This window comes from Strix aluco, chromosome 3, assembly GCF_031877795.1.
Source record: "Strix aluco isolate bStrAlu1 chromosome 3, bStrAlu1.hap1, whole genome shotgun sequence".
In the NCBI taxonomy this organism is placed as follows: domain Eukaryota; kingdom Metazoa; phylum Chordata; class Aves; order Strigiformes; family Strigidae; genus Strix; species Strix aluco.
The window spans coordinates 40,430,768-40,444,801 of record NC_133933.1 but is presented as its reverse complement, the minus strand read 5'-3'; the positions used below and the strand labels follow the sequence as shown (position 1 = coordinate 40,444,801).

At 37.2% G+C, this 14,034-nt stretch overlaps 1 protein-coding gene across 5 annotated transcripts in view; it reads left to right on the top strand.

Annotated features, from left to right (window-relative positions):
• The window catches only part of BIRC6 (baculoviral IAP repeat containing 6), a 186,551-nt gene that overhangs the window by 152,046 nt on the left and 20,471 nt on the right, over positions 1-14,034 (top strand). For all 5 annotated transcript variants that reach the window (XM_074818251.1, XM_074818249.1, XM_074818248.1 and 2 more), the window contains exon 66: positions 10,690-10,900. In XM_074818251.1, the coding sequence (XP_074674352.1) occupies positions 10,690-10,900 (211 nt within the window). The remainder of the gene's footprint in view (positions 1-10,689; positions 10,901-14,034) is intronic.

Below are 14,034 nucleotides of genomic sequence, written 5' to 3'. Positions count from 1 at the left end.
TAAAGGTTCTGTTTTGCATATGCACAGGGGCTCTGCCATCTTGGCCAAGTGAAATAATTAGATGCTTAAGGCAGAATGAGGTTTGTAAGTAGTCTTCTTTCTGTTCCCCGAGGACATGATCTTCTAGGTGTGCTCACACATATGGAAAGTTTGCCATAAAGCACAAGAACCGCATGTCCTTTCATTTCAGTAACAATGCTGGTAACCCCTGCTGACAGTTAGAACAGAAGACCCAAGTCTTGGCCTTTTTCCATCTGCTGAAGTAATGGTTTAAAAACACCCCACAACTTCATTATCTAATTTTGAATTTCCACATTGATTTCTACAGCATGTGCAATGAAATGGCAGGTTTCCATCTTATTTTCAAGTCCCATCTTATTCTAAAATACTAGTGACATTTATGGGCTGAAAGGGGTAACACTCAGACTGAAGACCATTTCAAGGTGGCTGCTTGCCCACTCTTCTGCCAAAAATAGTGAAATCACTATTCCCTCCTCCAGTGCAGGGATGATGAAAGCCAGATTAACTTCCTTAAAAGTCCTGCCTCATGTTCTTACGGTAGCGATACCTGTCCTTTCATCTCTGTGGAGTGCCTGCACTTGAGACCCTTAACATGGGGTGGTAGGCAAGTTTTGGGTTTATTTTTACTTTTTCAAGAATGGTTTTGTCTGCAGAATGTTTAGATCTTGTAATTTTTTTCTCTACAGAAAATATTTTTCTTATTTTCTTGGCTAAGTGGAAGATTAATTTTACACTTCTAGCTTACCTTTAATACTAGATTTATTTCATTACATCTACCTCAAATAGAAGTTACTAGTCCTTTTTATCTTACTAAATGTCATAGTAAAGACTTGTATTAATAAGAAGGGTTTATTTTATCCCCGGACCAGTCAAAAAACTTTATTCTCATGCAGTCTCTGAATGCCTTTCTTTATATGTATCTTTCCGCATGTATTTTTTTTTACATCTTTCTTTTACATATGCCTTTCCTTATGTATTTATTGGATAATACAGAGCAATCCTGTAGCTTTACACTGATGCTTCCTTACACTTGTTTTCTAGATTTGGGTACAAACATGATTTGCTTATAACTTTATGCTTTAATTATATTTCTTCATATTTTGTTGGTTTTAAAGAACTGATGTTGGATAAAACCAGCAGTCTCTGAGAGGAGAGATTCTTAAAAGTTATGGTGGGGTTGGATCCCATGGCAGTATGGACTTCCTCTGCAGTACTCTGTTCACACCCTTTCTACACTAATGCCTACTGTGCCATTCTTTTTTAAACAAACAAACAAAATTAATATAGAATTTTGTATTTTTAGTTTTCATTAATTATTCTTGCTTGATGTATTCCCCAGCCCCCATGTTAGATGGCTCTGTAGCCTCCAAGAAGCATCCCTTCATTACCTGACCACCTTTTTAAGGTCACTGGAGCACTATTTAATGGCAGACAGTGATTCCATTATCAGGGACTCGAATGTGGCATGAAGATAGTGATATCTCCAAAACTGGGGACCATATTTGGAGACCATGGTTTTAGTAGTCACTTCCTGCTTTAAAAGCTCAGTTTGATTTTTATGTGTTTTATAACATTTGAGTTTCTTTTCCCTGTCCTTTTGAAATACAGGAAATTGTGTTGTTTACTCAACTGTTACTCAACAGCCTAATGAAATAATGCCTGGTGCTTTTTTTGGCAAAGTTTTTTTTTGGATCTGTGAATAAATTTGTGGCAAGTTTTTAAGTGTTCTTTGACTTTACTTGTAAACAAAGCTTTTCTGAAAATACTTAACTTCACCAAAATCAAATATTCTTTAAAAATAAGCAAACCTGAAATAGTTAAGAGCAATGGTCTCTGCTCCCTTGAGCCACATTACTGCACTAACTCCAGATGACTGACCAACTAACTCGAGCAATGTGTTTTGCTTCTGTAATTGAACACAGTTTTCCTTTTATATTGCAGTTAAGTGATTATTTTTTTTTCCCAGTTTCCTAGAAGACACTTATATCAATGCCAAGACAGACCAAGGTTCTTAGCCCATTACTTTATCACCAATTGTGGACAATAACAGATGCCTATGGGAGAATATAGGGATGGGGCTGACACACAGGTAGTGCCCTGGTATTGCTAGTATGTGGTCAAGGGTGGTATCTCCTCATTTATTAGCCCTTGATAGCCTGTTCTTACATGAATTTACCCAGTTACTTTTGAACCTGTAATTATTTACTGCCCAGCATTTAGTGCTGAGCTTTTCCAAAGTTTAAGTGATGTGTTGTGTAGCATCAGTTCTTTTACAAGTGGCACTATTTATTCTAATGGTGCGCCTATTCCTTTGAATATATTGGTCAGTCCAATTCTATTCACTTTTTTACCACTCATAATTTTAAAAAACCTTTATGATACACTTAGTCATTGAGGCTGCAAAGTCTTAGTTTATTTCATTTTAGATAGTACAGCAGCTCACTCTGTACCTTGGGTTGTTTAGTTGCCTTTCTCTTGTCCCTTTTCCAGTTCTGTCTCCTTGAGAAAGAGGGAAAATGCATATGGTGTTGAAGTGGTACTAATGATTGAATGCAGTCTCATTAAGTAATTTCTAATTTCTTCTCACCTTTCCTAACATCCGATTTGATTTTTTTTTTTTCTTTTTAACTGCTAATGTGCTCAGTGCTGACATCAGAAGAGCAAAATTTTAAGGCTGTATTTGAACAATAATAATAATCAACTTGGAGCCTGACACTATGTGTTGAATTCAGACGCCCACCCTTCTTGCTTTGTTTTACTGCTCTGACATGGGATTTGTAACTCATGACCTGTAAGGGGGCTTAACTCCTCTTTCCCCTGCTTCATTATACAAGGGGACTAGTTTTTTCTGATGCCATTTTTTCTGATACTCAAAATGGTACTGTGAAAATGCTTCTGTTATTCCTATAAAGAAAAGTGAAGAAAAAGTCAGGGTAATTAAATTGTTATGACAGTATTTAGAAAGCTTTTGTTTTATTTTTACCCAAAGGCTGATGTTTTCTTAAAGAGATCTGATTTTGAAATACTCTGTAGGCAATCTGTTTTTTCTATCAAAACAGAGCAGAACACAGGGTGTTAATTAGGCCTATTATAAAAGAGGCTTGCCCTGGGTTGATTCTGAAACAGAAAATCAAGAAGCAGCAGAGCATGACGTATTTGGAACTGACACTATTGCCTGCAGCGTGGACTGCATTCGTAGATCATATGTTTGCAAAGATGCAGTAAAGGAGGGCTGAGGAAAGGCTCTGGTTTTAAAATATTTAGCAAAAAAACATGTGGCCCTATTGGAAAGACAGCATGTTTCACTCATGCTTGGCAGTATCTGTGGCCACAAGACTGTGTCTGAAGGTTTTAATTAAAAATACAAAATGAGTGTTTCCTTTGTGTGGCTTTTTTGAACAGCGGTGTTTGTAGCTACTGAGAGTCTTTAATATGATAATGAGATGCTGAAGTCTTTAATTTAATCATGGCTATGGGTTTTAGGTTTGTGAATAACATACTGAGGCATTAAAAATATCTCCTCAGTAATTACTAAGCATGTTTTAGAAATGGTGTAAAATTGGCAGAACTTTAAGATCTATTTTTAAATTATTCAGAGGTAAAAAAATGTAAAATAAAATAAAAAATAAAAATGTAGTGACAGGTATGTGTGGTACTGCAGTCATGATCTTAACATTGGACTTAAACTTTTGAGTAAGTAGCATGGTAATGAGAATGGTCTCATCACTTTAAGAATCTGAAAGTAAAATAAGACAATGTTCTTTAAACTTTATTGCTATAAAAGAAAAAATAGGTGTCTTGGAATACAAAGGTACTGGGTTTTTTTGCAGGGGAGGTTTGAATACACTGTAGTAAATTTTGAACATTTGTGCATGATGTGAATAGAACAGTTTTATAATATAGCTGCTCTACGTAACCGTCAGTGGTTTTCTTCTACATTACTTAAAACTGAGGCAGGCCTAGATGGCTACTTCTAGGCAAATATTTAACAAAATACAACCATTCATCTTTCCAGGAAGATATAAATTCTCATGGAAATAGGAGAAAAATAGTTCCAAAACAAAATATGAAATGAGACTTGAAGGCATCTCTTGGGTCACTGGAAACTACCGCATGCAAGGTGGAGGCATCTTGGAATGGAAGATGAGAGCGTAATTATAAAATCAGAATTCAACTTCATCTTTGATTGTAGAGGTCAATTTGTTAATTTCAAGTTTTAGCCTGTTATTTTTCCCTCTTATGATCTGTTAAATATAAGCCACACTTGTAGTTACTTGCAAGAATTTTTTTGTTTACATTTACATTTCCTGGTTTTAGATAGTCATTCTTTCCAGAATGTCTTTTTCTTTTCAGTTATTTCCTTTGAATTGTCCATTCATGACCATCCCTCTCATGTTTGCAGTGACAGATCTCTTTGAGAAAACAAATCGAAGGGCTGTAATTTGGAGTGAGTTTCCAGTGGTGCCTTGCCAGCACAGTCTTCTTTCCTTCAACAAAGGCAGAAAGTCAGTCATGTATATTGGTCACAAGTAAGAAATTGCACATAAGAAGAAATATCCATACATTTGTGGGCCTCTAAAATAACTGAAAGAATTCCTTAAATGATGCAAGTCTGTAAATGAGAAATAATGTACAGTAGATTGAGAGCATTATATACACAGCTTTCTTGTAGCACAGAAGCAAGGAGAGCATGCATCTGGCAATATGATATATTTAAAACTGATGGAGGTGTTTGGCTTTTTTCCTCAAGTGTTTGTTTTGTTTTATTTTACATCAAGTTTGTAAGCTCCTTTGGGGTAGGAATTCCTAGTTTGGTCATAGTGAGAATCACAGTGAGAAGGCCTTCACATTAGATGCAACTAAAACTGAACTTTTCATCATCTTCTTACAAACTATTCTTCTCTAATTGTTTCTTTTATCTGCTGTAAAGTGTGAAGATTGGGGGTATAATCTGCTATATTAATAGTTTCCTTTATTTTAAAATAAATTTGCATATTCTTTGTGGTATGTTTTAAATATCCTTTGCAATGGAAATAAGTTTTATAATCTTATTCATAGCCAGTTAAGTTGTACTGAGGATGTTAAATGAATTGCAAAAAAAATTTATTGCTCTTCAGTACTATCTATTTAATGGGCCATTAGGCCTGGCTATTCTTTGTTTGAATATTGTATAATATTAAAAGAAAGCAAAGGAGCATTAGACTCAGTTGGGCCATTATCTTCTTACCGATATGTATGCAATTGAAGGTGATGCCTTGATCCTATGAAACTACCTGCCCTCATATGCTTTTTCATTATATTAAAGTTGTAATTGCATATGGGTAGTCTTAGGTCTTTGTAAGAAATAGATCTACGTTGGTGATGAATAAATAGACGTGTGGAAAGTCATTGAAATGTTTTGAAGTCACACACGCAATCTTTGAATGTTAATCAGTTGTTTCCCAGGAATAAGTAGGCTGTGTCTAGAAGTTTTCAAAAATGTGATCAGTACCTTAATATCTCATGACCTTTAGGCATTTATGAAAGCCTGCAGTTTTGAAAAGACAGGATGTTCAGCAGTTTCTGAAAGTCAAGACTTCTTAAAATAACTTGTCAGACTCCTCTTCCCTCCACCACCACCCCAAATCAGACTTCTTACTATTAGCATGTGAGGGAGATCTGGTTTTATGAAATGTCTGGTTTATACCTATTTTAGCCTTTAGTGTCTTTCTACATTGCAAATACTGTGGTACGAGGCTAACTGAATTGTAGTGGTTCCACTAAAACTTGACCTTTATTTACCCAAAGGAATGGGAGGGAGGGACAAGACCTTGTCCCACTAAACCATGAGATGTTTTCCAGATGTTTGCCATCCCTGCCTATCTTAGTAAATGGCAGTGACATTTCTGAGACTTCTGCTTTTCACAAATGCAGAATTACGAGACACTTTTTTGACGTGAACTGTGAGTATATATGCGTGCTGCCTATTGTCCAGAACAGTTACAGCAAACTTGCTTGCTAATTATCAAGGATAATAAGACATTGGCCTGGTTTTTGGACATATCCACTCATCCTTCTGGTACTCATAATTCCTGCAATTAATAAAACAAAGGCGGTAATAAGGATGCTGCTGTTACTATCCTTTAAATCAGCTGTCTGTGGCAGCATTGGGATTATCAACCTTCAAGAGCACTGCTGTCATGGTCTTGCCACCCACCCCGTGGTGGTGTTGCCCTGCTGCTCTCTGTCACCTCCCGGCCCCACTCCCTCACCCTGGGCTGTCACAGCTGCCTCCCGGCTGCTGGCAAGGGGACATTTTACAGGTCTCTTGCAGCTGGCTGCTCATGCTCCAGGTTCAGCAGCAGTTTTATCTTGTGCTCTGCTTCATGCTCTGCTGCTTGAACTGGTTAACTACTGGTATAGCCAAAAGGTGAGATGCGGTGTATTTGCTGAATGCAAGTTGAGAAGCACTTTAGGAGGCTCGCAGGGGAAGTCAGGTGGTGCAAAAGCCCTGTTCCAGACACTGATTTTAGAGCCTTCTCTGAGACAACACTGTTGTCGCCAGGCAGCCCTGTCCTGCCAGCCCTGTTTAAGGCAGACAAGGAAGCAGGATAAAAACTGAGTGCAAATCCCTGCTCTGAGTCTAGTAATAAAATAATATTTACTTCTCTTTTGATGTAAGTATGTGGCATACAGTAGTCATTTGAAGAAATTCTCAGGAAACCTAGGAAATGTTCAGATAGGTGCTCTCGGGCAGCACTTCTGTTTGAGAGTCAGCAAGGGGGAGCTTCTGAACTGGTGTCTGGTACTGGGGGTTGGACCTTCCTCAACAATTCACTGCCCCACAGAATCAGGGAGCACCGACAGCACAGAAATGGACACATGTGAAAGACCCCCGGTTTGTGTCTAGCAGCCAGGATGGTCCAGGTGCACTCAGTGCAGGAGTCAGAGCACCAAACCGAGCTGTTTGGAAAAGAAGAGTCATTTTTTAATAATGTTTTTGACTTTGGGATATCAGAGAATCCTGGATAATATATACATCTGTCAGTCTTACAAAGCCAAGAATTTTAATCTCCTGTTTTCATTTTCTTGGGAATGCTGTGTATTTGCAGTTTGCTGTACTTATGTGCATGCCCATATCAATTAAATGCTGTTAGTGTCTTCTTATACAACTGAAGTACCCATGTAAAAAAAATTCTGACATATTTAAGATGTGCTAATGCTATTCAAATTATAGCTCTGCTATAAGCAAAAGTATTTGTTTCTATTTTGTGATGTGTTGAATTTTCTTTCCTACACAAGAAGCTACCTCATTTAATTCGAGTAAAATGTTATGCTACACCTGCATTTCTGAATTCAGGCAGGCAGAAAGAAGATGGGTAGATTCCCAAGGAATAGCACACTTTGAAGAAAACAGTGTATTACTTTTAGTACTTGTTCTTCATTAAAGTTCATATTTGCTTAAAATCCAAATTTCTGTTGTCTTATTTGGTAAAATGCCTATATGTGAGGATGATAGTCCAAAGATTCCATTGCTTCTATTTGATGGAAATAGGATTCATTAATTTGCAGATTTGTATTTTATATTTTTATTTGTGTTTTTAGTCTTTTGATTCAGTTACTTTAAAGGACTTTGTTACAGGATCTAAATTTTTTTTTTTTTACGAAGCTGAATCATTTATATTTCTGAAATACTCTCCCCAAATATATACATAATAATATATGAAGGGAAGACACCTATCATAAATCCCAACCAACTAAATATGCTGCAGACACTAAAAGCAGTAAAGGTGATGATGCATTTTGAGTAGTACAGCCTGAACACTGAGGTTCTAGTTTGAACACTGCTGGACTTGCAAAGCCTCTGACAGTCCAGAAAGGTGCTGTTAGGACATTTGGAGATGCAACTGGCCGCACCAGGAGGAGACAGACAGTTTAGCAAACAGTAGATCTGGGCCAGGGGGGTATTTTACAAAGGACTATCTTGTAGTCCTAGTGGTTTAAACATAGTGTCTTAAAAATTGAGCATTATTCAATTTGGAATATCTAATTACATGTAAATATAGATATTTTAAAAATGCTCAAGTCTTCTTAACCTATTTCAGAAAGCACAGCTGTATCTGCAGAAAACATATACTGTATCTGCAGAAAACATATACTGTGGTCAGTTTGGCAATCTCAACTGAAAGCAAAGTAGGCACAAGGAGTAGACGAACTGCCAAGTAAAGGTAATAAATAGTAATTTGCCAATTTTGAGTTCTTTAGAGAAAGTTTTTCTGGTACTTATCCAGATATCAAGTCCTGATAAACATATTTAGGATTCAGATTGGGGATGCGGGGCGAGGAGTCTGGCATTTTGGACAGACACTTGCATGGATCATAATCCTTAGTAAGTATAATAAAGGCCTTGGACAAAAATAGTGTAAGACACATAATGATGTCAAGAAATTTGAGTTTCAAAGAGTTTAACATTAAGGTAAAAGAAATTGGTAGTTGTCCCCTAAAAGATTGTTTCATTTGAAACCAAGTGAATGTATTTCATTTGTTTCACATGGGAACAATTGCAAAGCAGTGCAAGAGAGCTGAATCTGCTAAAACCAGAAATTCTCTCCTATCTTTCTGGAAAACATTCCCATTTTAAAGTTATGTCAGTTCAGTTTCTCTCCTGACAGTAATTTTGAATTTAACTATCCATTTGGCAAAGAAAAGGGCAAGCAAACGTTGAAGGATTTGAAATTATATATTCTGACCTCAGGAAAATCTAATGGTTAAAATAAATAAATAAAAGCTTTCCAGAAGTGAAATGCTGTGGTTATCTAAGCGGTTGTATCTCTCCTTCACTCGCTATCTTCATAATAAACAACTATTGATTAAATTGAGGAGCTGCTTGATCCTTAACACTTCAGGTGGGAGGTGGTTTCTGATGAGGACTACACTATGGGGCTTTATGGTCTCCTTTTCTCCCTGTCTTTTGCCCTGCTCTCCCACACACACCACTTTTTCTTCTTTTTTTTTTTTTTAAATTCACACATCATCAGATCGGTGGTTATTTTAAGGCCATTTTACACACTGTGGGGATTTTTCTGTGGGCAATCGTTCAATAGAGACTGAGCATAAGGAATAGAGATATATATATAAATATATAAAATATAAGAATTGACAAATAATTGAAACTAGTTTTCTTAATGCCAATGTTTAAATTCAATGGAGTTTGCTTTAAATATGTGGAATATTTTGACACAGGATATTTTTAGAGCCATCATACAAGGCCTGACAGACCAGTGCTTCATTTCAGTAAATTTTCTTCCTGTTCCAACACAACAGAACTTCACCCAGTTGAGAGTTTTTGCCATTGTAATAGCTTCAAAAGATGAATAGCAAGCTGTTGATCAAAGAACTCTTAGTAGAGATAAATCCAGCTTTAAACCTGGATAAACCGGCTGGTTAAATTTTGCTTGGCAATTTATACTGTCCCATCATGCTGTACTTAGAGCTAAGGGTTTGGTGACAAGAGATGAGAATTTGTGATCTGTTTTAGCTTGGAAGGTGAGATGTGCTAAATGAAATGTTAAAGGGTTCTGTGCTTTGTTCTGTCCTAATGCAAGTTGTCAGGGACTCTTTGTTTGTTGGGGGGGTTTTGCTGGAAAAAGCGTAATTTATTTTCTCATAAACTCAGTCATTTGTAAATTCTTTGAACTAGAGCGATTTTTTTCTGCAGTTAGGTTATAAATAGCATGTCCTAGGGCCAGAGGAAGCAGCTGTGTTAAAGTATCTGCGTATTGCTATGTTTTCATGATTTCTATTAATGATACAAAGTCAGTTGAAATGACATCCATTACATATTTGTCCAAGCAAGTGGAAATGAAAAACAAAGTGGTGCTAGAGAATCCATTGGAATTGCGTGTCTGCCTGTCTTTCGTAGTCAGAGGACCTGATATCTATATTCTACCCACAGTTACTTCTACAATACGTATACATCACACTGGGCAGCCCTAAGACAGTGAGGTTTGCCTACCTAATATATATTCTTATTCATCTTTACTATTTTGTGGTTCATATGTACGCAGATAAAATTTGCATCTTCTTCAGAGCCTTTGCATGCTCTGAAGAATACATAATGGTTTTTAAAATGATGCTTTCTCCATGAAAAGGAGCAAAGCTAGACTTCTTAGTAGATAATTTCATTTATTTCATGACCATAAATATTCCTGCAATAATGCAGACAAATTTTCCCAATGGAGGAGATAACTATAAATAAAGTGGGTGATATGAAAGTCTTTCTTTATTAATGTTTAAGCTATTAGAATCAGCAAATGCTACCCTGCTTCACCATAGGTTACAATTTTTCTTCCACAGATACTTGTTTGCGATTGCTGTTGGCATACAACTTGAGCCAGGATTGTATATTAAGCTACTAGCATGTGGTAATCCTGTTCTGTACCTTGTTAGCACCTCTGTCCTCTTGTGGTTTTTGCTAACCTTTGTTTTCCAGGTACCTTATGCAATTTTTTCTGGACAAGTCCATTAAAACACAAATTATAAATGGCTTTTAAAAAATACTGTCTTTTATCATGAAATATTGATATTTTAATAATTATTAAAATCTATCTTTTCTATTTAAAACATCTGTATTAAGCGTGGAAGGGTCTTCAGTTTTAGCAAGTTTTGTAAACTGTTTTTCTCTCTTAGTTTTGGATATGGCCCGACATGTTCCCCTTTACCGAGCTCTGCTAGAATTACTCCGTGCTATTGCATCCTGCACATCGATGGTACCATTACTGCTTCCTCTGTCGGGAGAAAGTAGTGAAGAGGAGGAAGAACAGTTGGAGTCACAAGCTTCTGTTGGGACTTTGCTGGCTAAAATGAAGACCTGTGTAGACACTTATACCAATCGACTGAGGTAATCATTTTTATCATCCCTCACTTTCATTTAAACTGTATTTTATATTTACATATTATGAATATAGAAGTGAAAGAAGATTCAGTTCTGTATATTTATCTGAATGGGTGCTGCAGTCCAGAGTGAAAACATAGCATCTATCTGATCTAGGTTTATGTTTATATGTATATATTTTGGTTTACTGTACTGTTTACAAGAAGGGGTTTTTTGTATGGCACCAAGAAGCTGGTAGGTTTGCATACTCTTGTCACTTCATTGGTAACTACCTGCTCACTGATCAGAAAGAGGATTGTTGCTCAAGAATCTAGGAGCTTCACATCTTTCTTAAATTTCTTCCTCTCTTCAGTGAGGTGAATCTTTATTTTGCAGGACTCTGCATTTCCTGCTCTCAGTCTGAAGGCAGGAGCATTCCTTGGGAAGAAGCAGAATTCCTCCTCCTTGAAGAAGCCCATTCTGTAAAGAGTGGGACTGGGGAGGACCAAACCAAATGGTAGTTTTTGCAAGAGAAGTCCTAACTATCTTCTATATGCTTCTGTGCTGCTTTACCCATTCAGTGAGGACTGGGTTCCTCAGTGGATTCTCTGTTGGAGGCTAACTGGTTAGGAGAGGAAGGAGCCCTTTGGCTTCTGTCAGGAAGAATAAGTTTCAGGAGGCAAAAGATTTGGGGCTCACTGTTTGTGGTAAGAACCCTAACTATAGAGAGATGGTTGAAAATTTTTGACTAATGGTATCTGTGGGTGCTATATATGAAAAACATGTTTCTATACGTTGGTGATTTTATGACAGCTAGTTTGTCCATTAGCTCAGGCATCCAAGGGGAGCCGCTATGCTGAAGATGATGTGAAATTACAAACGAATGCCGTGGAGCCATCCATGCCAGACTTCAGGGTCTTCCAGCCTCCTCTGAGAAAACTCTGTGTTTGACAGTTCTTGTCAAACACTTGCAGTCTGGCAGAGCAATTAGCAAACAAATGGAAAAGCGTCTGAATATCCCATCTCAGCTGTAATGCCATCGGGCTGTGTGAGCGTTGCAATATGATGCTATCTGAGCTTGTTCTCACACCTTCCAGAATTCAGCAGACTTTTTAAGGAAACACATACAGACAAATCATGAGTGACAGTTTCTTTCAGTAACCATAGACCAGCCTCTAGGTAACTCCCTTTGTAAAATGGTTATAAAGGCAATAATAAAGATAGATTCTCTTCCAGGCCCAGACTAATTGTTAGATGGTTTTCTTCCTTGATGATTTTGGTGTGGTCCACAGTTACAAGACAGTTTTTCTCTGTCAAACCTGTATTATTGTCCTATTTATCCCTCCAGCTGGTTGGGCCATAGATATTGGAGAAGAATAAGATGTAGACTAGCACTCTTTTTCCTGTCCTACTCAGTAACAACCAGTACCCATACTGCTAAATCAGTTTTCCCTCTAAATATTCTCCTTTGACAAAGAACAACTGCACATTCTGGATAAATACAATGCAGCTTTGTATTATTTTAACAGGCTAAACTACTTACTTCTACCTTGCTGATGTTTCTTTTGCCATTTCTGACTGTTCCAAAGGTCAAATCATCTTCTCAGAGCACTGCTGAGTGATTCACACAGTGTTACTTCATGGTTGCTTTTACCATCAATTCTCACACTGTAAAACTCTGGCTTCTTTTCTTCAGAAATGCTGCTATCACTGAGATCTGACTGTCATCTTCTGTGAAATGTTGCTCTTTTGTTATGGCCCACAGGGCAGGGTACAAGTCAGAGGACCTGGTGTTTAGTCATTTGACTGATTAAGTCAGTGCTGCATGTGGTTGCTGTTGGAAGGGACAGTCACCAGACCAGCACGCACAGAAGGAGCCCCAGCATGCCTCCCCGTACCTCCTGCTCTGGGAGGTGCTGTAGCTGGTACAGATTTCACAACCAACTTTCCATCTCTGTTTCTGTATGTGTTCAACCAGTCTAGTTTCCAGAACCAAGGATTTGCGGGGTTTTAATGGCTGAATCATGATTTTCTGCCCTGACGGAGGGATTTGGAAAAGCAAATGCTACAATATAAATTTTAATTTCTTTCTTTTAATAATTTTCTGCTTCCAGCAATTAATTGGTTTCTTGATTCTGTTTATTTGCTTTCAATTTAAAGATGACTTGTTAGGAAATAATACCTGTCCTTCCCCACAAAATATAGCGCTGTCACTAAGCATATGCTGAAACATCATGAAAAGAAGATAAATACAGTGTCAGGAAAAGGGGTGTGTAGAATGTTCTTCCTCCCACTGTAAACTGTGAATATTTACCAACCAATATCTGGGAGATTTTCTGAGTAGGAATCCTATTATTGGGAATTCCTTCTAGTAACTGCTGATGGACTGGACTTTACCCATGAATTCCCTTAATCCTTCTTGACTGAGGTTGCCAGTCTTGCGTATCAAGCATGTAGTGTACCTGTGGTGGGATTTTTTTTTTTTTTTTGCTGACTTAATGCAAAAGAAAGAGAATTAGGAAGGACAAATAACAGTTCTTTATGTTAAATACTCATCTGAAAATGTCAGGTTTTGTTTGCTGGCAGTATTATGGGGATCATAGTATATGTAATTGTCTTAAAATAGAAAAGAAAATATATTTGGCTTCTGTGTAATCCATTTCCAGAATAGATATTTCCAGTATGTATAAAATTGTTCACCACAATCACTTTCTTTTTACTAATGTGGTCATCTCTTAGCCTCAGATTTAATGGACATGGAAACCTGTATCTTCTCATGTCACTTCCCAGGGTTGAATTCTAAAAAGTTTCTTTGTGAAAATGGCACATGATTACTACTCATAAGCTCTCTTTAATTTGATAAAATAAAATGCAGTATGACTAGTTCTTCAGTGTCAGCTTAGGATCTGAAAACAAAGTTCTAGAAGTGCAATTGGTGTTATTTTCATAATTGATGAATTTTTAAAAACTTCCATGGTTGATTTCAGTTACATTATCTGTACAATTTTCTTGTATTACTTTGATATATCAGCACAAAAAGAAATCTTGGTCTTTCACTGGTTGGTTGAAGCATAATACTGTTTGTCTTTAAAGCGGCATATAGACATGGATGAAAATGCCAACAGCCTGAACAGCCCGGAATCACTGGGGTGGAAGGTTGT